The 23,048-nt window shown below is 45.4% G+C and overlaps 1 protein-coding gene across 1 annotated transcript in view; it reads left to right on the forward strand.

Moving 5' to 3' along the window:
* Positions 1-23,048, forward strand: part of LOC128850268 (creatine kinase S-type, mitochondrial-like) — a 45,534-nt gene that overhangs the window by 13,178 nt on the left and 9,308 nt on the right. The window contains exon 5 of the mRNA XM_054053280.1: positions 13,927-14,012. Within this exon, the coding sequence (XP_053909255.1) occupies positions 13,927-14,012 (86 nt within the window). The remainder of the gene's footprint in view (positions 1-13,926; positions 14,013-23,048) is intronic.

The raw sequence follows: 23,048 nt of genomic DNA on the forward strand, positions 1-23,048 counted from the left end.
TAAATCCAGAGTTTAAATTGACAGAAATTAAAATACAGGAACATGAGAACATGAATGCATAAACATAAATATTTTGGTATAGGGTTCCTTAAAAACAGTTGTTGGTAAAACAATATTTCTACTACAAGCAAGTATTCAGATCTTTAGTCAGTCCTTTGTTAATCTTGCAACTCTCATTTTCATCAAATAGTGGCTAAATCTCTAGAAACACCTCTGACAAAAGGGCCTTCCAGAATCTGGAAGACTATTCAATTACTATTTAAAGAAACTTGCAGCAAGGATGACTAACTAAAGATAGAAGTCTCTGAAAGCATTAGGAAAAGAGAAAGAAAGAGTGAGAGAGTGTTTTGCAGAATCAAACCCTATAAACTGAAATGAGTTATAAAGCAGGTATGTTTATTACGTCCGGTGGGCACGAGGGAGATAACTCTGCCCAACTCGCACACCTTATGACTTAACAAACAGCTACCTATAGTGTAAAGACATGCAGAATTATAAGCGCCTACTACATATTCATAACCTCTCCCCGCTTTGTATTATAATTAGTTCTGGAAGGATCTCTCCAGTCTCGTGCCTGCACAGTGCCTCCTGGTGGTTGTGGGCCGGGGTCTCAGGGATGAAGTCAGCAGTCTTCCTTAGGATGAACTTTTTAACCCTGAACTGTGCACAGGCGCCGTCCCCTTCTGGTTGTTTTCCAGCTTGAGACTGCTGATGCTGCATTCCAGCTCTTCTTTTATCAGCAGAAGTAGCATACTGGCTCCCTCCCTTATCAGCTTTCAAGGCCTCTGCTAACAAGCATTGCACTGAGCTTTTTCCCTTATATGGCACAGTTTATAATGAACTAAGCTGCTTCTAAGTTGCCTAAAATTCTACATTTTATATGTTTACCTATCAATTCCCCCCTGTCTTTGATGCTAGGCAAAGTCGTTTGCCTTATACGCGATCTATTTCTCGAAGGGGAACAGGATAATAATATTTTACTTGAAAGTTTCCCCTTAATGCATTCTCATGTGCACTAGACATAGAAGTTAGAACTATCAGTCGCTGTAGCATTTTCCAATTCCAAACAAACAGTATGACAGACAAAGCAAGGCTGACTAAAACCAGTATTGAAAGAACAACAATGGGGTGACACAACTTATTTAGAATGCCAGTCGCAGTAGGTGACCATCCAAAAAGTACATCCCACCAATTATGGCTTGCATCTTCTTTTACCCTTTTCAGGACCCTATTTATTTCCTCTGTGTCATGATGGATTGTTTTCAGGGTTTTTCTCCCATTTTCTTGGACCTCCTTCAAAATTTTGATCAAATCCTGCTGTTTCATTAATTGTTTTACCAATGTGAGATTCATCCAAATAGGTACAGGTGATAATTTGTGAAACATTGTATAATTGGATTTTATCAACTGGTGGGATATGACTGATGCTAAATAAGAAAAGTCACACCCAACAATCTTAACAAAATTACAGACAGGTAAATTAGAATGATTCCTACTATCTATAGTCATCTTTTCTACTGTTATAGAGGTATAGGCAGTTCTCAAACACGCACAGCCATGACCAATATATACAAGCACAGTCTTTTGAGTAGCATCTGGATGGATTTCAAGGTGACAAATGCCTTGTTCAGTGTCAAGGCAGATGTCTTGAGCATCGATTGTATTACTTTCGTAAATAAATCCTCGTTGTTCTCATGTAATACAAGACTCCAAATTCACAGTTTGCCACCTCCTGTTCACCATTTGTGCCCATGCCCTATGTTCAGAAGGACAGAGCACCGTTCTTTCATGGTATAATCCTAATGCAATGATGGGGTGGATTACATATATTGAAGTGTTACGTATGGTCAACACAAAGGTTGTGGCAGTATTAGTGATAGGTTCATAGGTAAAATTTAACAGAGTTCACCAAGATTGAAGCTTCCTTTCTGAGTCGGTGGCACTGTCCCAAACAATTTTCTGAATTTCAGTGGGGAAGGTGCCTTCGCTACCTTCTCTTATAATTAAGGCGGCCACTGACTGCATCCATAATTATGCTTGTATACAACTGAGAGCCAAAGAAACATTATCTTGGATCACACTGAGTGCATTTACTTTTAATTCATGGTCCTGTTCCTCCACCTTTTCCCACTTTGGTAACTGCCATTGATTAGTTCCTAAAGCTAATAGAGAAGACTGTAAAGGTTGTCTTAATTTTGTTAAATCACTAGTTGCGGTGGCCTATTTATTCATTAGTATTTCTGAGTCAATTCCACTTAGGACCCCCAATCCTGTCCCTAACACTCTGGTTAGGTCCCTTTGCATTCTGGCCCTGAAGGGCACTTGTTTTCACAGCCAGGTTGTCCAGCCCTCGAAGGATGTTTTTAGGAAAGGATTTCCTCCTCACATCTTATAGGATCTTGGTACCATACAGTATAGTTCCTCACCCTGCGCAGAATGCCTTATAGGATCTTGGCGCTCTAGTCTTAACGGTGCTTCTGCTATCCCAGCAGGAAGCACCCTCTTTGGGCCCAAACCACCAGTTCCCAGGGGCGAGCGGTATAGTTATCTCACCATGCGCAGAACGCCTTATAGGGTCTTGATAAGATATACTACTCTTCATCTTCGTGCAAAACATCTCTACACGACTTAAAGATTCTTCCCCTGTTTCCCCTGCAGGTATTCCCCAAATCACATACCTGGTCCGCCCGCAGATGGGCCATCTCTCCACCCGCTGTGATCGGGTAGGGATGGGAGATTCTCCGGAGAAACAGTCCGGGGTGCACCTTAGAATGTCCCACTCCCAACCGGTCCTGCAGCCAGGCAGAGAGGGTGTCCCATCTGGGGTGCCAAATTGTTTTGCGGAATCAAACCCTATAACCCGAAATGAGTTATAAAACAGGGATCCTGAACTACACTATCTCATGGTCACTGCAGCCAAGGCTACCTTCTTTGACCTTCTCATCCTCTCCTTGTTGGTGAGCAGGAGGTCCAGCAGAGTGCCTCTCCTCATGGGCTCCTCTATCACTTGGGTGAGGAAGTTGTCGTTGATGCTCTCCAGGAACCTCCTGGACTGCTTATGTCCTGCTCTGTTGTCCCTCCAGCAGATACTGAGGTGGTTAAAGCCCCCCAGGAGGACCAGAGCTGGCAAACGTGAGGCTGATCCTAGCTGTCTCTAGAAGGCCTCATACACTTGTTCTTCCTGGTCAGACAGCCTATAGCAGATATCCACTACAATGTCAAGGGGGATAATATCAGGCTTGCCCATGGCAAGCTATGGGATGACATGCCAAGGTTAGAGGGATGGGGTGCTAGTGAGGGCCCTCAGCCTGTTGCTCTGAGATGTGCTGAGTGCACTGGAGCACAGTTGAAGTCTTACGGCGATGAACCAGGGGCTCCTGAGGTAATAGGAGCCAACAGGGAAACACCGGTGGGCTACCTCAAAGGAATTAAGGGATGTTCCTCTAAGAAGGTGACACAGCCGACAGCCCAGCTGAAATGCCTCTACACCAATGAATGCAGCATGGGAAACAAACAGGAAGAGGTGAATCCACCATGCTGTTGGAAAGCTACGACCAAATAGCCATATCCTGGGCTGCATCAAAATAAGTGTGACCAGCAGGTCGAGGGAGGTGATTCTGCCCCTCTATTCCACTCTGGAGACCTCGCCTGCAGTACTGCGTCCAACTCTGGAGTCCTCAGTACAGGAAAGACATGGACCTGTTGAAGCAGGTCCAGAGGAGGGCCACAAAAATGATCAGAGGGATGGAACACTTCCACTGCGAGGAGAGGCTGAGAGAGTTTGGCTTGTTTAGCCTGGAGAAGAGAAGGTGTCTCCAGGGACACCTTACTGTAGCCTTTCAGTACTTAAATGGGGCTTATAAGAAAGATGGGGAAAGACTTTCCAGTAGGGCTTGTAACGATAATGGGTACTGGTTTTAAACTAATAGAGGGTAGATTTAGACTAGATATAAGGAAGATTTTTTTGAGGATGAGAGTTGTGAAGCACTGGAACAGGTTGCCCAGAGACGCTGTAGATGCCCCATCCCTGGAAACATTCAACGTCAGCTTGGATGGAGCTCTGAGCAACCTGATCTAGTTGAAGATGTCCCTGCTCACTGCAGGGGGGTTGGACTAGAACTGTAAAGGTCCCTTCCAACCCAAACTCTTCTATGATTCTGTGATTCTACAGTGTCTCTCATACCTGTATGCTCTTTATTTCTTACCCATAAGCTCTCAGTTGACTCATCGTCCATCCCCAGACAGAGCTCCATACATTCCAGTTGTTCTCTAACATAAAAGACAACTCCTTCTCCTTGTCTTCCTCTACTGTCTTTCCTAAAGAGCTTGTATCCTTCCATTGCAACGTTCCAGTCCTGGTAGCCATTCCACCATGTCTTCATGATCCCAACAGGATCGTAGCCCTGCAACTGTGCAGAGATCTCTGATTCCTCATGTTTATTCCCCATGCTGCACACGTTAGTGTACAGGAACTTTAGAGAGGCATGCTAATTTCCCAGAAAGGATTTTGGTGATCATAGAATCATAGAATCACTAGGTTGGAAAAGACATTTTAGATCATCGAGTCCAACCATTCCTATCTGCCACTAAACCGTTTCCCTGAGCACCACATCTACCTGTCTTTTAAATACCTCCAGGGCTGGTGACTCAACCACCTCCCTGGGCAGCCTGTTCCAGTGCCCGATGACCCTTTCTGTGAAAATTTTTTTCCTGATATCCAGCGTGAACCTCCCCTGGTGCAGCTTGAGGCCATTGGTGGCTACCAGGCAGAAGATTAAAACTGGTCCGGGTGCTGCAGCGAGCAGAATGGATGTTGCCACCCACACAGAACCTCAGTGGGTACATGCAGCTACCCAGACCCTGGGCTGTAAGCAATGCCCCCCTGCCACACCAGCTCATGCCTCTGGTACTGGCTATACTTGTGGGAGCTCTGCTTGCGTGGGGGAACTCCTTCACATGGTGGCAGAGCTGAGGGAGGAAGTAAATAGGCTAAGGACCATCAGGGAATGTGAGAGGGAAATAGATCGCTGGAGCAGCGCCCTCTCACAAACTCAGCAGGCTGCTGGAGCCAGTGTGGCTAAGCAGCTCCTACCTACAGACTGCAAGGCTAGAGGAACAAGAGATGGGGAATGGCAGCAAGTTCCTGTCTGGTGGAGGAAACCTGCTCCCCCCACCCAGACAACAAACCCCCAAATCACCCTCAAGAACAAATATGAAGTGCTGCAGGGGGATCCTATCCCCAAGGATGAAGAAGATGCCTCCCACAGCCTAGAAACATTCCCTAGGCTCCGGCATCCTCAGAGGACCTTAAAAACATCCTCTGTAAATTAGAAGATGAGAGTGATTGTCTTAGGGGATTCCCTTCTAAAAGGAGCGGAGGGACCCATCTGCAGACCAGACCCGCTCCACAGGGAGGTCTGCTGCTTACCGGGGGCATCAGTGAAGGATGTCACTAGAAAACTTCCTTCCTTGGTGAAGGAGACAGATTATTACCCCTTGCTAGTATTTCAAATAGGCAATGATGACTTACAGGCAGAAAGCTGAAAGCCATCAAGAGAGACTTCAGGGCTCTAGGGAAAATGATGGAGGGCTCTGGAGCACAAGTGGTGTTTAGTTCCATCCCAACACTAAGGAATAAGGAACAGGAGGTCAAGGAAAAACAGCTGATTAATGCCTGGCTCTGAGCCTGGTGTGAGGAGAGAGGCTTTGGATTCTTTGATCGTGGAGTGACCCACGCACTCCCAGGCTTTCTTACTAGGAATGGGACACACTTGTCTCCAAGGGGGACTAAAGTACTTTCTAAAAATCTAGTTAGGCTCTTAAATAAAGCTTTAAACTAGATGTGAAGGGGGAGGGGGAGGAGACAAGGCTGGTTGGGAATGAGCCTGGAAGTGGGACTCCAGCGGCTGAGATATGGTGTGCTGGAGAGGACCGCCAGTACATCACCACTGAGCAAGTGGGGGCGAGTACAGCTGGGGACAGTAAAGATGAAACTGGCACTGTGGAGTTAGTTATTCCAAGGACCAGTCAATCGGGAATGAACTCTATTCCCTTTATGAGGGCTGAAGGTTCGTCAGCCCAGCTGAAGTGCATTTACACCAATGCACGCAGCATGGGCAATAAGAAGGAGGAGTTGGAAGCTGTTGTAGGGCAAGGTGACTATGATGTCGTTGCCATCACGGAAACATGGTGGGATGGCTCATATAACTGGAGTACAGCTATAGGGGGGGTATGAACTCTTCAGGCGGGACAGGAAAGGTAGAAAAGGAGGCGGGGTAGCCCTCTGTGTTAAAGAGTGCTTTGATACCCTTGAGCTGGATTATGGTAAGGAAGGGACTGAGTGCCTATGGGTTAAAATCAGAGGAGCCCACAAGAAGGCAGACATTGTGATGGGAGTCTGCTACAGACCACCCAGCCAAGAAGAAGCAGCTGATGTGCTCTTCTATAAACAGCTGGGAATAGTCTCTAGATCTCTACCTCTTGTCCTCGTGGGTGACTTCAATCTTTCGGATATCTACTGGGAGTACAATATAGCAGAAAGGAAGCAGTCTAGGAGGTTCCTGGAGTGTGTGGAAGACAACTTCCTCACACAACCGGTGAGCGAGCTGACAAGGGAAGGCACCCTCCTGGACCTGCTGTTTGTGAACAGGGAAGGCCTTTTGGAAGAAGTGACGGTTGGAGGACGCCTGGGACTAAGCGATCATGAGATGATAGGGTTTTCAGTTCTAGGTGAGATGAAGAAGGAGATTAGCAAAACAGTCACATTAAACTTCCAGAGGGCAGACTGGACTGTTCAGAAGGCTGGTTGGCAAAGTCCCATGGGAGAGAGTCTTTCAGGGCAAGGGAGCCCACGAGGGCTGGGCACTCTTCAAAAATGAAATCCTAGCAGCTCAGGAGCAAGCCATCCCTGTGTTCCGGAAAAGGAGCTGGTGGGGGAAAAAAACAGCTTGGTTGAGCAGGGAGATCTTGAGAGACATCAAAAAGAAGAGGAATGTCTATGAGCTTTGGAAGAAGGGACAGGCGTCTTGGGTGGACTAAAGGGAGGAAGTGAGATCGTGCAGGGAAAAAATCAGGAGGGCTAAGGCCCAACTAGAAATCAAATTGGCTAAATCTGTGAAAGATAATAAAAAATCTTTCTACAGATACATCAACAAGAAAAGGAGGACTAGGGAGAATATTCAGTCCCTATTGGATGCAGAAGGAACAACAGTGACAGGGGATAATGACAAGGCTGAGGTACTTAATGCCTTCTTTGCCTTTAATAGTAAGGGAAGTTGTTCTCCCTGTGTACAAACCCAGGAGTTAGAGGAGCAGAATAAGGCTCCCATGATCCAAGAGGAGGTGGTTAGAGACTTGCTTGCCCAGCTAGACACCCACAAGTCTATGGGGCCGGATGGGATCCACCCAAGAGTATTGAAGGAGCTGGAGGATGTCCTTTCCAAACCCCTTTCCATCATCTTCCAGTGGTCCTGGCTGACTGGGGAAGTTCCACTAGAATGGAGGCTGGCTGATGTTGTGCCCATCTACAAGAAGGGTTGCAGGGAGGATCCAGGGAACTACAGGCCTGTCAGTCTGACCTCAGTGCCAGGGAAGGTCAGGGAGCAGGTCATCTTGAGAGCTACCATGAATCACATGCAAGAGAACCAGGTGGTCAGGCCCAGTCAACACGGGTTCACGTAAGGCAGGTCTTGCCAGACTAACCTGATCGCCTTCTATGACAAAGTGACTCGACTACTGAATGAGGCAAAGGCTGTGGATGTAGTCTTCTTGGACTCACAGCATTCTGCTTCAGAAACTGTCAGCCTCTGGCCTGGACAGGCGCACACTCTCCTGGGTTGAAAACTGGTTGGATGGCCGGGCCCAGAGAGTGGTGGTCAATGGAGTTAACTCCAGCTGGAGGCCAGTCACAAGTGGAGTTCCTCAGGGCTCAGTACTGGGTCCAGCTCTGTTCAATGTCTTTATCAATGACCTGGATGAAGGCATTGAGTGCACCCTCAGCAAGTTTGCAGATGACACTAAGCTGGGTGGAAGTGTGGATCTGCTGGAGGGTAGGGAGGCTCTGCAAAGGGATCTGAACAGGCTGGACCTCTGGGCCGAGACCAATGGCATGAGGTTCAACAAGGCCAAATGCCGGGTCCTGCACTTGGGCCACAACAACCCTATGCAGTGCTACAGACTAGGGGAAGAGTGGCTAGAAAACTGCCTAGAGGAGAAGGACCTGGTGGTGTTGGTTGACAGCCGACTGAACATGAGCCAGCAGTGTGCCCAGGTGGCACACTGATGATAGGGTTTTCAGTTCTAGGTAGGATAAAGGAGGTTGTGGAGAGGAGGGAGCTGGCCTCTTCTCCCAAGTGACTGAGGACAGGACAAGGGAGAATGGCCTGAAATTTCGACAGCGGAGGTTCAGGCTGGATATCAGAAGAAAATTTTTCACGGAAAGAGTCATTGGGCACTGGAACAGGCTGCCCAGGGAGGTGGTCGAGTCACCTTCCCTGGAGGTGTCTAAGGAACGGGTGGATGAAGTGCTTAAGGGCATGGTTTAGGGAGTGTTAGGAATGGTTTGACTCGATGATCCAGTGGGTCCTTTCCAACCTGGTGATTCTATGATTCTATGATTCCCCCTTCCCCTATCACCTGTCACTTGGGAGAAGAGGCCAGCACCCACCTCTCTACAAATCTCCTTTCAGGTAGTTGTAGAGAGCAATAAGGTTTCTCCTCAGCCTCCTCTTTTCCAGGCTAAACAACCCCAGCTCTCTCAGCCGCTCCTCATAAGAGTCATTCTCTAGCCCCCTCACCAGCTTCGTTACTCTTCTCTCGACATGCTCCAGAGCCTCAACATCCTTCTTGTGGTGAGGGGCCCAGAATAACTTCCCTGGACCTGCTGGTCACGCTGTATCTGATACAAGCCAAGATGCCATTGGCCTTCTTGGCCACCTGGGCACACTGCTGGCTCATGTTCAGTCGGCTGTCAACCATTACCCCCAGGTCCTTCCATGACCTTCCTGGACACTGAGGTCAGACTGACAGGCCTGTAGTTCCCTGGATCCTCCCTCCAACCATTCTTGTAAATGGGTATAACCTCAGCCAGCCTCCAGTCAAGTGGAACTTCCCCAGTCAGCCAGGACTACTGGTAGATGATAGAAAGGGGTTTGGCAAGCACGTCCGCCAGCTCCCTCAATATCCTCAGGTGGATCCCATCCGGCCCCATAGACTTGTGAGTGTCTAATTGGCCAAGCAAGTCTCTAACCACCTCCTCTTGGAACATGGGAGCTTTGTTCTGCTCCTCTAGCTCCTGGGGATGTACACACAGGGAACAATTTTCCTTACTAATAAAGACTGAGGCAAAGAAGGCATTAAGTACCTCAGCATTGTCTTCATCATTTGTCACAGTTTTTCCCTTTGTGTCCAATAAAGACTGGATATTCTCCCTGGTCCTCCTTTTATTGTTGATGCATTTGTAGAAAGATTTTTTTTTTATCTTTCACAGAACTGGCCAGTCTGAGTTCTAGTTGGGCTTTAGCCCTCCTGATTTTTCCTCTGCATGATCTCACTTCATCCCTGTAGTCCTCCCGAGATGCCTGCCCCTTCTTACAAAGCTCATAGACATTCCTCTTTTTTTGATATCCACACAGATCTCTCTGCTCAACCAAGCTGTTGTTTTTTTTTCCCTGCCGGCTCCTTTTCTGGCACACAGGGACGGCTTGCTCTTGCGCTGCCAGGATTTCTTTCTTGAAGAGTGCCCAGCCCTCTTGGGCTCCATTGCCCTTAAGAACTGTCTCCCATGGGAATTTAATAATCAGCCTTCTGAAGAGTCCAAAGTCTGCCCTCTGGAAGTCTAAGGTGGCTGTTCTGCTAAGAATTCTACCATCTCATGATCGCTTTGCCCCAGGCGTCCTCCAACCATCACATCTCCCACAAGGCCTTCTCTGTTCACAAACAGCAGGTCCAGGAAGTCGCCTTCCCTTGTCAGCTCACTCACCAGTTGTGTGAGGAAGTTGTCTTCCACACACTCCAGGAACCTCCTAGACTGCTTTCTCTCTGCTGCATTGTACTTCCAGCAGACATCTGGTAGGTTAAAGTCTCCCACAAGGACAAAAGTTAGCGATCTTGAGTCTTCTCCCAGTTGTTTGTAACAAAGCTCATCAACCTCTTCTTCTTGGCTAGGTGATCTATAACAGACTCCCATCACAATATCTGCCTTTTTGTGGGCTCCTCTGATTTTTACCCACAGACACTCAATCCTGTCATCACCATTATCGAGCTCAAGGGTGTCAAAGCACTCTCTAACATAGAGGGCTACCCCACAACCTCTCCTACCTTTCCTATCCTGCTTGAAGAGTTTACATCCCACCATAGCAGTAATCCAGTTATACGAGTCGTTCCACCATGTTTCTGTAATGGCAACTACGTCATGGCCTCCTTGCCCTACAATAGCTTCCAGTTCCTCCTGTTTATTGCCCTTGCTGCATACATTGGTGTAGATACACTTCAGTTGCGCTGTTAATCTTGCAGTTCTCATAAAGGCAATAGTCTTCATTCCCAAATGACTGGTCCTTAAATTATCTAACCCATCAGTGCCGTTTACATCTTTTCCGTCACTAGATGTACTCGCTCCCACTCGCTCTGAGGTGACATACTGGAGGTCCTCTCCAGTACACCATCTCTCAGGCACTGGAGTGCCATTTCCAGGCTCTTTTCTGTCAAGTCTGGTTTTATCCCCCTCCCCCTTCACATCTTGTTTAAAGCTCTATTAATGAGCCCTGCTAGATTTTCGATCAGAATTTTTGTACCCCTAGGGGACAAGAGTGCCCCATTCCCTGGGCATGAAGCCTGGAGGTGTGTAGGCCTGTCTATGGTCAAAGAACCCAAAGTTTTGCTCCTCACAGCAGGTTTGGAGCCAAGTACTAATTATCTGATTTTTCTTGTTCTCTCCCTCTTCATTCCTTATTATTTGAATGGTAGAGGTAAACACTACTTGTGCTCTAGAGCCCTTCACCATTCTCCCCAGCCTCCTGAAGTCCCTCTTAATTGCCCTCAGTTTCTTCCTCTGGATATCATCATTGCCTTCTTGGAATGTTGAGAGAGGGATTTCTTCATAACAGTGATTTGTAGACACTTCCTTCCTTACATGCAAATGCTGGATGTGACCCTGCTTTTTTTTTGTTTGTTTTGTTTTATGACCCTTTTCTGTCACATCAACCCAGGCCCCCCTTCTTGTCTTCCTTGTGTCTTCTCTATTGCTAATAGCAATTTATTCGTCTTTATTGATAACAGCTCCTGCCTGACTGCCGCTTAGGCATGACTGGGAAAACTTTACTGTTTTACTCTTGCAGCTTCAGATATGACCTTCTGCTTCAGCTAGCATGGCTCTGAGTTGGTGGATTGCCTGGATGCAAACTGGGAGCTTTGTGATGCATCCTGTACTGACACCATCTCCGTTTACTCTCATTTATTTTTATCTTTGGCTTTCTTTGGTGTGCATGCTTTTCTGCATAGCAAAGGAAGGTAATCACAGAGTAAACCCAGTAGTTAATGGCCTGTCAATATTTTTAGTATGATGACAGATTGTCTGGAGTCTATATTTTGGCTAAATACATACTGCAAAGATCCAAAAGAATACATTTATGTTCCACATAGGAAGGTCTCTGTCAAATCAAATACACATGGGTGTTGCTGTCTCTTTGGGCAAATTATAAAGTAAATTCAGGACTCTTGGTTTTTCAGTTGAAAAACCTTGAGAAAATATTAATATTTTCTATATTAATCACAATTTAAACTAGTAGTATTGCACATTACATTGAGATTAATATTTTCCATGTTCTAGACTGTCAGAGTGGGGTTTTTTTGCTATAATTTTTAATATCAAAGCTACACTAATTTTAATTTCTTCAAAATAGTTGTACCAAACTGCATCCAGGTCAACTTTTCCCAGTCCCGTAACTGTGTGGAAGGACTTGAAGGATCAAGTCCATAACAATAGTACTCATTGTCACACAGATAGGACCACAAGGATTTTCACTATGGATTTAGTTGTATCGTCTCATTATTCAGTTCCTACAGAGACATGTTTGAGAAGATCAATGTTTTCAAGTCTTTTCATGGCAAAACTGGACAGCAAACTATTTTGAAAATCCACAACAGGGATTCATATTGAGACTTTTAAAAATGCAAAAATCTAGAAGATTGTTTAAAAAAAAACCCAAATCTTGAATGTGCATTTTAAATATCCAAAGGAACGGCTGTACATTGTTAGCAGTATTCATAGCTCATTAATCCATAACATCAACCAAAAGGGAGCTGATGAAATAACATAACTCTCTATAGCCTTGCAATTAGGTATCATACTCTGGATTAATCAGGAGTTAAGAATTTATATAAGGTCAGTAAGTTTTTTTCATTTAATATCCTTGACAACATGATTATTGACAAGATATTGTTACCTATCTTGGGTTTTATTTCATTGTCTTCTTCAGCAGTAGAGAGCTCTTCAAGAAGCACAGGTCAAAACAAGAGCACTGAGAATGCAATTCCTTCATGGTTTACCAGTTAAGTTCTTTGGGAAGTGGAATGGGCTTTGACGATTCAGCATTTTGCCTTGTTTTGTTTGTTTTCACAGTGATGCAAAACGTACGAAAACCAGGGCACTGAATGTTGCAACCTCAGATTCCATCTTTAACTTATATCATTGCTTACTTCCCTCAGTATTTTAGGATGTTGAACCTCTAAGAAGTCAAGCTTTCTGCCAACCATTAACAAGCACTATTTGATTTCTGTAAACTCAAATCAGTGAGAGTTGAATAGTGTTCCATACAGTTCCATTTAGTACTTTGTCTATTTGGGCCATAGGCATGTAAGGGAAACTAATAGTGCTCGGCTGATTTCTTGCAACAGGAGGATTTTTCCTCTAAAACAAAAATGTAGAGTGGAGCAAATTGAGGAAATAAACATTGTGTCCCTATGATGAGCAGAGAGAAATCTCTCATTTTCTTCTGTACGGATGATGTTTGGGCTGCATCATGCCCATCACAAGGCATTCAAAGATGAAGGCCTAAATTTCTCAACTGAGATGGGGGAAGGTAAAGCTTATCAACTTGTCTACCCTGTCATATTTATTCAGGATAGCTTGCTTCCCTATTCTCCGTCCCAAGGAAAAACCCACAACATTTGATATGACATCATTTGAGGAATTAAGAACTAGTAGTTTTTCAACACACACGTGAAAATCAATACTTATTTGCTAGGGAAAAAGCTAGCCAAGCGAAAACAAAATAATTTGGAATGTGGCAAGTCTGTGGCACACCAAGCCATACATTTATTAAATCAGAAATAGAATCTCTGATTCCTCACTGAATTGAGGAATAGAACAAGCCTGTGATTCCAAAAGATCAAGCTTAGCACCGTTCTAATTCCTACCTTGACTCATACGCAAAGTAAACCGCTAAATCTCTATGCTGGAGAAATATCTTTTCAGATCTAACACTGGATATTTTGCTGTCTTTAAGGACTCATTGCCTTCTGCTACCCTGAAATTTGTCTGTATGCAGATGTGCATTTCTGGTTATAGTGGTTAAGCCCCTCCACGATCTGCTCTGCTGTGTGTATGGTATAAGTTCTCCACCTCTGCTTCCTTTCTACAATTCAAAAACGGATTTTGGCAAAACTTAAGTCATATTACCAGTGTCAGGGAGAATCTGCAAGAACCTGCTCTCTAAGAAAGTCACCTGGATAAAGTGCTTTTAGTTTTCAGTCGGGAAGGAACCAGGTTCACAACCCATGCTGTGTGATTTACTTGTATTGATTAACTTCATATTAAATGCATAACACAGTGTTATACTGCTTCCCTGAATAAAGTTCAGTTTTGTTTAGTTTTTCTTTTCTCTTTCTCTGTTTTTCTCTCTCTCTCTCTGGTCCCATTTTGGTGTCCAGGATCATTTTCTCTTTGATAAGCCAGTGTCCCCTTTGCTGACATGTGCTGGGATGGCACGTGACTGGCCAGACGCCAGAGGAATCTGGTATGTTGTGTCAAGTTTAAGAGATCGTATTACATATCTCCTTGCTTGTCCTAACCCCACAGTCACTCTGCACTAATATTCACAGCATGATCAATTTGGTTGTTTGTTTTTTGGTTTCTTTTCCCCCCGGTATTTTAAATGAATGAATAATAAAAAAAAAAAAAAAAAAAAAAGAAAAAAAAAAAAAGACCTTTACATTCATATAAGCAAAGACATAGCAAAGATGCAAGGCTTGTTGAAGTGTGAGAACCCACAGAAGCTCCTGAGAATGTTCACGTAGGAATTAGGGCTTCTCCCCGCAAAAGGTGGCAGCATCTATAGCCCAACTGAAGTGCATCTACACCAATGCATGCAGCTTGGGCAACAAAAAGGAGCAGTTGGAAGCCATTGCACAGGTGGAAAATGATGATATAGTTGCAATCATGGATGACTCGCACGACTGGAGTGCTGCAATGGAGAGTTACAAACTCTTCAGAAGGGATAGGCAAGGAAGGAGAGGCGGTGGGGTAACTGTGTATCTTAGGGAGTGTTTCATCTGTCTTTGTGACACTTTCTCATAAGATTGCAGCAAACCCTTGACCTATTTATATGGTACATTTCCTACAGAATGCCACACCAGTGTAGGTGTCAAATAATGTTCTTCCTCTCTTACACGTTGAAATCCTGAGGCAAAAGAGGCTATGTTATTTGCCTGAACCTCTCTGCAGAAAGTCAGCATCAGAACTAGTAATAGAAACCAGGACTCCTCATGCAGTGTTCTAAAAGTCTTTAGATCAAGATAAAACTGATACTGGCCCTGTATCAATTGATATCTAAAACTAAAGAGACTTTTAAATAATAGTCTTGCAGATCCTTATGCCAGAGGCAAGAACAAGTCATGCAAGAATAGGTTTGATTCTGTCCTGTTGGCGCTGGAACAAAATGGGTGTACAACCTTTGGCAAAACAATCTTTCAGTTCCTCTTAGTCCCACACCCTGTGGGTTGTGATGTTTCTAGCAGTTTAAAAACCACAAACTATTTTTACAACGCTTCCTAGTATTGCTTGTTATTATGTCCTAGGCATATAGTAATTTAATTTCTCTTTCTCTGAAATCAAACCATTGCTTTTCTCCCTCCCTGTTCCTGGGCTCTATACAAAACTTATTTATAAACAAGACTTGAGTTTCAATTTGAATTCTCTTTGCATAGCAAATGACCTAATTCACTGCAGAGATATTAAATATGATGTGGGGTTTTTACTTTAATAATTAAATGGCTTACCCATTCATTATTCATGCCCTTTTGATTTGTAGCCAGAAGTTGTGCTGATAACAAGAGATTTTCTGTAGTGGTTGGATAAAGAGCTCATTTGATTAACATTAGAATATACTGACCTTACCCTAGTGTGCAATTTTATTGACTTCAAAGGGATTAGTTGTGATTTCTGCCATAACCTGACCCCAAACATTTACCTGTTTTCATTCAATAAATTTGACCTTGTGAGAGTCACATTTAGGTTTAAAAAGAAAAAGGAAAGAGTAAACCAGATAGTGAAAATATTTTCTTTGGAACTATGCATGTCAAACATTATTTGTCATATTGAAAATTTCAATAACAATCATTGACGACAAAGGCTGGATAAAAACAGATTCTGTAGTTTATGCATGAGAAATAGCTAGTTCCATTATGGCCCTTTTGTGAGGCCAGTCACAATTAGATCTGACATTTGAAGGTGACAGTTAAGAGTTGCTATGACCATAGACTTTGATGGAAGAATGAAAAAGAAGGGGTAACACCCGAAAAAAAAAAAAATTCTAAGGGTATTTTAAAGGTTACTTCTTCCCCCCCCCCCCATAACTTTTTAACTGGACAGTAACTGAGCATCTAACAGATACCAAAAAAAAAATCTGAATATTCGTTTGAACTGTATCTGTCCTTTCTGATGTTTTACACTTACAGTAAAAGGAAACAGTCTAGGGAGTTCCTGGAGTGTGTGGCAGATAACTTCCTGACACAGCTGGTGAGTGAGCCAACTAGGGAAAGCACCCCGCTGAACCTGTTGTTTGCAAACAGAGAAGGACTTGTGGGTGATATGACGGCTGGAGACTGTCTTGGGCATAGCAAAATGATATAGTTTTTGATTCTTGCAGGAGGAAGGAATGTGGTTAGCAGAGCTGCCACCTTGGACTTCAGGAGGGCAGACTTTGACCTGTTTAGGGGCCTGGTTGACAGAGTACCTTGGGAGGCAGTCTTGAAGGGCAAAGGAGTCCAGGAAGGCTGGACATTCTGCAAGTAGTAAATCTTAAAGGCACAGGAGCAGGCCGTCCCCATGTGCAAAAAGACGAGCCGGAGGGGAAGAAGACCGACCTGGCTGAACAGAGAGCTTTGCCTGTAACTCAGGAAAAAAAGAGAGTTTATGACCTTTGTAAGAAGGGTCAGGCGACTCAGGAGGAATGCAAAGATGTTGTGAGGTTATGCAGGGAGAAAAGTAGAAGGGCCAAAGCTCAACTAGAACTTAATCTGGCTACTGCAGTAAAAGACAATAAAAAATGTTTTTATTAATGCATTCGCAACAAAAGGAGGGCTAAAGAGAATCTCCATCTTTTATTGGATGCGGGGGGGAACATAGTGATAAAGGATGAGGAAAAAGTTGAGGTACTTAATGCCTTCTTTGTCTCAGTCCTTAATAGTAAGACCAATTGTTCTTGGGGTACCCAGCTCCCTGAGCTGGAAGACAGGGATAGGGGGCAGAATGATAATCCAAAGGGAAATGGTTAGTGACCTGCTACACCACTTAGGCACACACAAGTCTCTGGGACTGGATGGGATCCACCCAAGGGTATTGAGGGAGCTGGCGGAAGTGGTCGCCAAGTCACTTTCTCTCATTTATCAGCAGTCCTGGCTAACCAGGGAGGAGGTCCTAGTTGATAGGAGGGTATCAAATTTGATGCCCGTATACAAGAAGGGCCAGAAGGAGGACCTGGGCAACTACAGGCCTGCCAGTCTGACCTCAGTGCCAGGGAAGATCATGGAGCAGATCATCTTGAGTGCCATCACACGTCCTGTGCAGGACAACCAGGTGTCAGGCTCAGCCAACATGGGTTTATGAAAGGCAGGTCCTGCTTGACTAACCATATCTCCTTCTATGACAAGGTGACCTGCTTAGTAGATGAGGGGAAGCCTGTGGATGTTGTTTACTTGGACTTTAGTAAAGCCTTTGACACCATTTCCCACAGCATTCTCCTGAAAAAAAATGGCTGCTCACGGCTTGGATGGTTGTGCACTTCGCTGTGTAAAAGACTGGCTGGATGGCCAGGCGCAGAGAATTGTGGTGTACGGAGTTAAATCCACTTGGCGACTGGTCACAAGCAGTGTTCCCCAGGCCTCAGTGCTGGGGTCAATTCTGTTTAATATCTTTATCAATCTTCTGGGTGAGGGGATTGAGTGCATCCTCAGTAAGTTTGCAGATGACATGAAATTTGGTGGGAGTGTAGATCTGCTTGAGGGAAGGGGGGCTCTGCAGAGGACAGGCTGGATCCATGGGCCGAGGCCAATTGTATGAGATTCAACAAGGCCAAGGGCTCAGTCTGCTCTTCAGTCACAACAACCGCATGCAACACTACAGGCTTGGGGAAGAGTGGCTGGAAAGCTATAGGTGGAAAAGAACTTGGGGATGTTGGTCGACAGCTGGCTGAACATGAGCCGGCAGTGCACCCAGGTGGCCAAGAAGGCCAACAGCATCCTGGCTTGTATCAATAATAATGTGGCCAGCAAGACCAGGGAAGTGATCGTCCCCTCTATTCGGCACTGGTGAGGCTGCACCTCAAATACTGTGGTTTTTTGGGTTCTTTGATCATGGGGTGACCCACGCACCCCCAGGCTTTCTTACTAGGGATGGGACACACTCGTCTCCTAGGGGGACTAAAGTACTTTCTAAAAATCTAGCTAGGCTCTTAAACAGAGCTTTAAACTAGATGTGAAGGGGGAGGGGGACGAGACCAGGCTAGTCGGGAGTGAGCCTGGAAGTGGGCCAGTAACTGAGAGATGGTGTGCTGGATAGCACTGCCAGTACATCACCTCAGAGCAAGTGGGGGCGAGTACAGCTGGGGACAGTAAGGATGAAACTGGCACTGTGGAGTTAGTTATTCCAAGGACCAGTCAATTGGGAATGAACTCTATTCCCTTTATGAGGGCTGAAGGTTCGCCAGCCCAGCTGAAGTGCATTTACACCAATGCACGCAGCATGGGCAATAAGAAGGAGGAGTTGGAAGCTGTTGTAGGGCAAGGTGACTACGATGTCATTGCCATCACGGAAACATGGTGGGATGACTCGTATAACTGGAGTGCAGCCATGGGGGGGTATAAACTCTTCAGACGGGATGGGAAGGGTAGGAGAGGAGGTGATGTAGCCCTCTATGTTAGAGAGTGCTTTGATACCCTTGAGCTCAATTACGGTAAGGAAGGGACTGAGTGCCTATGGGTTAAAATCAGAGGAGCCCACAAGAAGGCAGACATTGTGATGGGAGTCTGCTACAGACCACCCAGCCAAGAAGAAGCAGCTGATGTGCTCTTCTATAAACAGCTGGGAATAGTCTCTAGATCTCTACCTCTTGTCCTCGTGGGTGACTTCAATCTTTTGGATATCTGCTGGGAGTACAATATAGCAGAAAGGAAGCAGTCTAGGAGGTTCCTGGAGCGTGTGGAAGACAACTTCCTCACACAACCGGTGAGCGAGCTGACAAGGGAAGGCACCCTCCTGGACCTGCTGTTTGTGAACAGGGAAGGCCTTTTGGAAGAAGTGACGGTTGGAGGACGCCTGGGACTAAGCGATCATGAGATGATAGGGTTTTCAGTTCTAGGTGAGATGAAGAAGGAGATTAGCAAAACAGTCACATTAAACTTCCAGAGGGCAGACTGGACTGTTCAGAAGGCTGGTTGGCAAAGTCCCATGGGAGAGAGTCTTTCAGGGCAAGGGAGCCCACGAGGGCTGGGCACTCTTCAAAAATGAAATCCTAGCAGCTCAGGAGCAAGCCATCCCTGTGTTCCGGAAAAGGAGCTGGTGGGGGAAAAAAACAGCTTGGTTGAGCAGGGAGATCTTGAGAGACATCAAAAAGAAGAGGAATGTCTATGAGCTTTGGAAGAAGGGACAGGCGTCTTGGGTGGACTAAAGGGAGGAAGTGAGATCGTGCAGGGAAAAAATCAGGAGGGCTAAGGCCCAACTAGAAATCAAATTGGCTAAATCTGTGAAAGATAATAAAAAATCTTTCTACAGATACATCAACAAGAAAAGGAGGACTAGGGAGAATATTCAGTCCCTATTGGATGCAGAAGGAACAACAGTGACAGGGGATAATGACAAGGCTGAGGTACTTAATGCCTTCTTTGCCTTTAATAGTAAGGGAAGTTGTTCTCCCTGTGTACAAACCCAGGAGTTAGAAGAGCAGAATAAGGCTCCCATGATCCAAGAGGAGGTGGTTAGAGACTTGCTTGCCCAGCTAGACACCCACAAGTCTATGGGGCCGGATGGGATCCACCCAAGAGTATTGAAGGAGCTGGAGGATGTCCTTTCCAAACCCCTTTCCATCATCTTCCAGTGGTCCTGGCTGACTGGGGAAGTTCCACTAGAGTGGAGGCTGGCTGATGTTGTGCCCATCTACAAGAAGGGTTGCAGGGAGGATCCAGGGAACTACAGGCCTGTAGTTCCTTCCAGGGAAGGTCAGGGAGCAGGTCATCTTGAGAGCTACCATGAATCACATGCAAGAGAACCAGGTGATCAGGCCCAGTCAACACGGGTTCACGTAAGGCAGGTCTTGCCAGACTATCCTGATCGCCTTCTATGACAAAGTGACTCGACTACTGAATGAGGCAAAGGCTGTGGATGTAGTCTTCTTGGACTCACAGCATTCTGCTTCAGAAACTGTCAGCCTCTGGCCTGGACAGGCGCACACTCTCCTGGGTTGAAAACTGGTTGGATGGCCGGGCCCAGAGAGTGGTGGTCAATGGAGTTAACTCCAGCTGGAGGCCAGTTACAAGTGGGGTTCCCCAGGGCTCGGTACTGGGTCCAGCCCTGTTCAATGTCTTTATCAATGACCTGGATGAAGGCATTGAGTGCACCCTCAGCAAGTTTGCAGATGACACTAAGCTGGGTGGAAGCGTGGATCTGCTGGAGGGTAGGGAGGCTCTGCAAATGGATTTGAACAGGCTGGACCTCTGGGCTGAGACCAATGGCATGAGGTTCAACAAGGCCAAATGCCGGGTCCTGCACTTGGGCCACAACAACCCTATGCAGTGCTACAGACTAGGGGAAGAGTGGCTGAAAAGCTGCCTAGAGGAGAAGGACCTGGGGGGTGTTGATTGGCAGCCGACTGAACATGAGCCAGCAGGGTGCCCAGGCGGCCAAGAAGGCCAATGGCGTTTCGTCTTGTATAAGAAATGGCGTGACCAGCAGGTCCAGGGAGGTGATTCTGCCCCTGGACTCGGCACTGGTGAGGCCGTACCTTGAGTACTGTGTTCTCTTCTGGGCCCCTCACCACAAGAAGGGTGTTGAGGCCCTGGAGCACGTCCAGAGAAGAGCAACGAAGCTGGTGAGGGGGCTGGAGAACAAGTCTTATGAGGAGCGGCTGAGAGAGCTGGGGTTGTTTAGCCTGGAGAAGAGGAGGCTGAGGGAAGACCTTATTGCTCTCTACAACTACCTGAAAGGAGGTTGTGGAGAGGAGGGAGCTGGCCTTTTCTCCCAAGTGACAGGGGACAGGACAAGGGGGAATGGCCTCAAGCTCCGCCAGGGGAGGTTCAGGCTGGACATCAGGAAAAAATTTTTCATGGAAAGAGTCATTGGGCATTGGAACAGGCTGTCCAGGGAGGTGGTTGAGTCACCTTCCCTGGAGGTGTTTAAGGGGCAGGTGGATGAGGTGCTGGAGTGTGTCCAGATGAAAGCAATGAAGCTGGTGAAGGTTCTGGAGCACAAGTCCTATGAGGAGCAGTTGAGGGAACTGGGATTGTTTAGTCTGGAGGAAAGGATGCTGAAGTGAGACCTTATTGCTCTCTACAGCTACCTGAAAGGAGGTTGTAGCAAGGTAGGTTCTGGTCTCTTCTCCCAAGTAACAAGTGATAAGCCTCAAGTTGCACCATGGGAGGTTTAGACTGGATATCAGGAAAATATTCTTCACTGAAAGGATTGTCAAGCATTGGAACAGGCTGCCCAGGGAAGTGATTGAGTCACCAGCCCTGGAGGTATTTAAAAGACAGGTAGATGTGGTGCTTAGGGACAAGATTTAGTGGTGGACTTGGCGGTGTTAGGTTTATGGTTGGACTTGATGATCTTAAGGGTCTTTTCAACCTAAATGATTCTATGATTCTATGTAAGCAATCATTAATATCAGCAACACAACGTAGCATCTTAAGCATGTCTGCTTCTATGTTCTTTTTATACCCGTTTTTCCTATTTCAAGATAAAAATTTGATTTGAGAATGACCCAGTGAATCACCATGAAATCGGCAGAGTTAGGTTATAAATGCAGCCTAAAACTGGATTATAGCAACACTCTCAGCTAGGAACCACTGGCAATACAGCTGCAGGTTATTACACTGTAAATTCCTTCTCCTCCTCCCCAGTTTTGAGAGACAGCATGTTATTTTAGTTCTCCAAGTTGAAAGCAATCCTTTCTTTCCAAATAAATTGGATAAAGAGTGAATACAGAAACAGTTGAATTTCCTTTTTTATTAGGTCTGTTTCTTCTTTTATAACCCTGGTATTTTTTTGTGCTCAAATAGAACATATTTAGAGGAAGGGATAATAGCCCCCAGTACAGCGCGCACACACATACACCTTATCACATGATGGAGGCAGCTGTACAGTGCCTAGCATCTGCATCCATCCTGATATATTTCTAGGGATTACCAGATGCTATAATTCTAGACAATTAGACTAAAAGGGATTCTGAGAAGCCTTCTGTCCTATCTCCTTGCCCTAGGCAGGTTCAAGACTTTCAGAGAGGATGTCATAATGTGTACTCTTTTAGACAACAATTTCCTGTAAAAGAAGGGTAGGGTTTCCAAATCTGGCTCACTGAAATATTTTCCAGTCACACTAACATTGTTTTTGTTGGGTTTTTTTTTCCCCATTCTGCCTGATATTTTACATGTAAGACAAGCCAAAATCAGATATATGTGGTTTTTTTCAGGGGATCCCTGGATAGCATTTACATTGTTGGTGCTTTTTCTCTTTGGTGGTAGAGGCAATGAACAGAATGCCTCAGATTTATCATTTTCCCAGAACAAATCTCTTCCTCCTATTTAAATAGGCACTGGGGAACTAATCGGAAGATGACTGAAATAAAAAAAAACTCACAGATTTCCAACAGGATTTTGATCAGGTTTCACAGTGCCTGCTCCCTAGCAAAGCAAGTTTAACTTATCAGAATAATACTGGATATGTTTGCGAACATGATCCAGTATTGCCACAGAATAGATTTTTTTTTTCCCCACAGTGCTGTCTCATACTGCATTCCTTAAAGCAATGTGAAGATTCATTTAATTAAAGGGGGAGCTGAGTCAGGCCAAAATCAACCTCTTTGGAAAACCCTACCCTGAATACTTTTACATGAAAGAAAATTAGATAACTGACCTCTCTGTAACTCTAATGTCAGGCCACAGGATGTTTGCACCTGTTTGATTTTGCATTGGCAAACTCCAAGTGTGAAAAGTGAGTTGCAGTAAAAGACAAGATGCAAGTTAGACTCTCAATGAAGTTTCAAATTTCATGTGTTTCAAACTTGGTCATATTCCACTATTCGTATGAACAAGCCTAATCTTATCAATCACCTTCTACATTTTGTAGAAAGACTGTTGTAAAAGATAAACAAAATGGAGAAAAGCCAGGAAAAGTAACCTCAGGTTTGACCTAGCACTTTGTAAAACTAGCCATGGAATCACAGAATCACAGAATCACAGAAAGGTCGGGGTTGGAAGGGACCTCTGGAAATCATCTAGTCTAACCTCCCTGCTAAAGCAGGTTCACCTAGAGCAGGTTGCACAGGATCCCGTCCAGGCGAGTTTTT

This window comes from Cuculus canorus, chromosome W, assembly GCF_017976375.1.
Source record: "Cuculus canorus isolate bCucCan1 chromosome W, bCucCan1.pri, whole genome shotgun sequence".
Taxonomy (NCBI): Eukaryota; Metazoa; Chordata; class Aves; order Cuculiformes; family Cuculidae; genus Cuculus; species Cuculus canorus.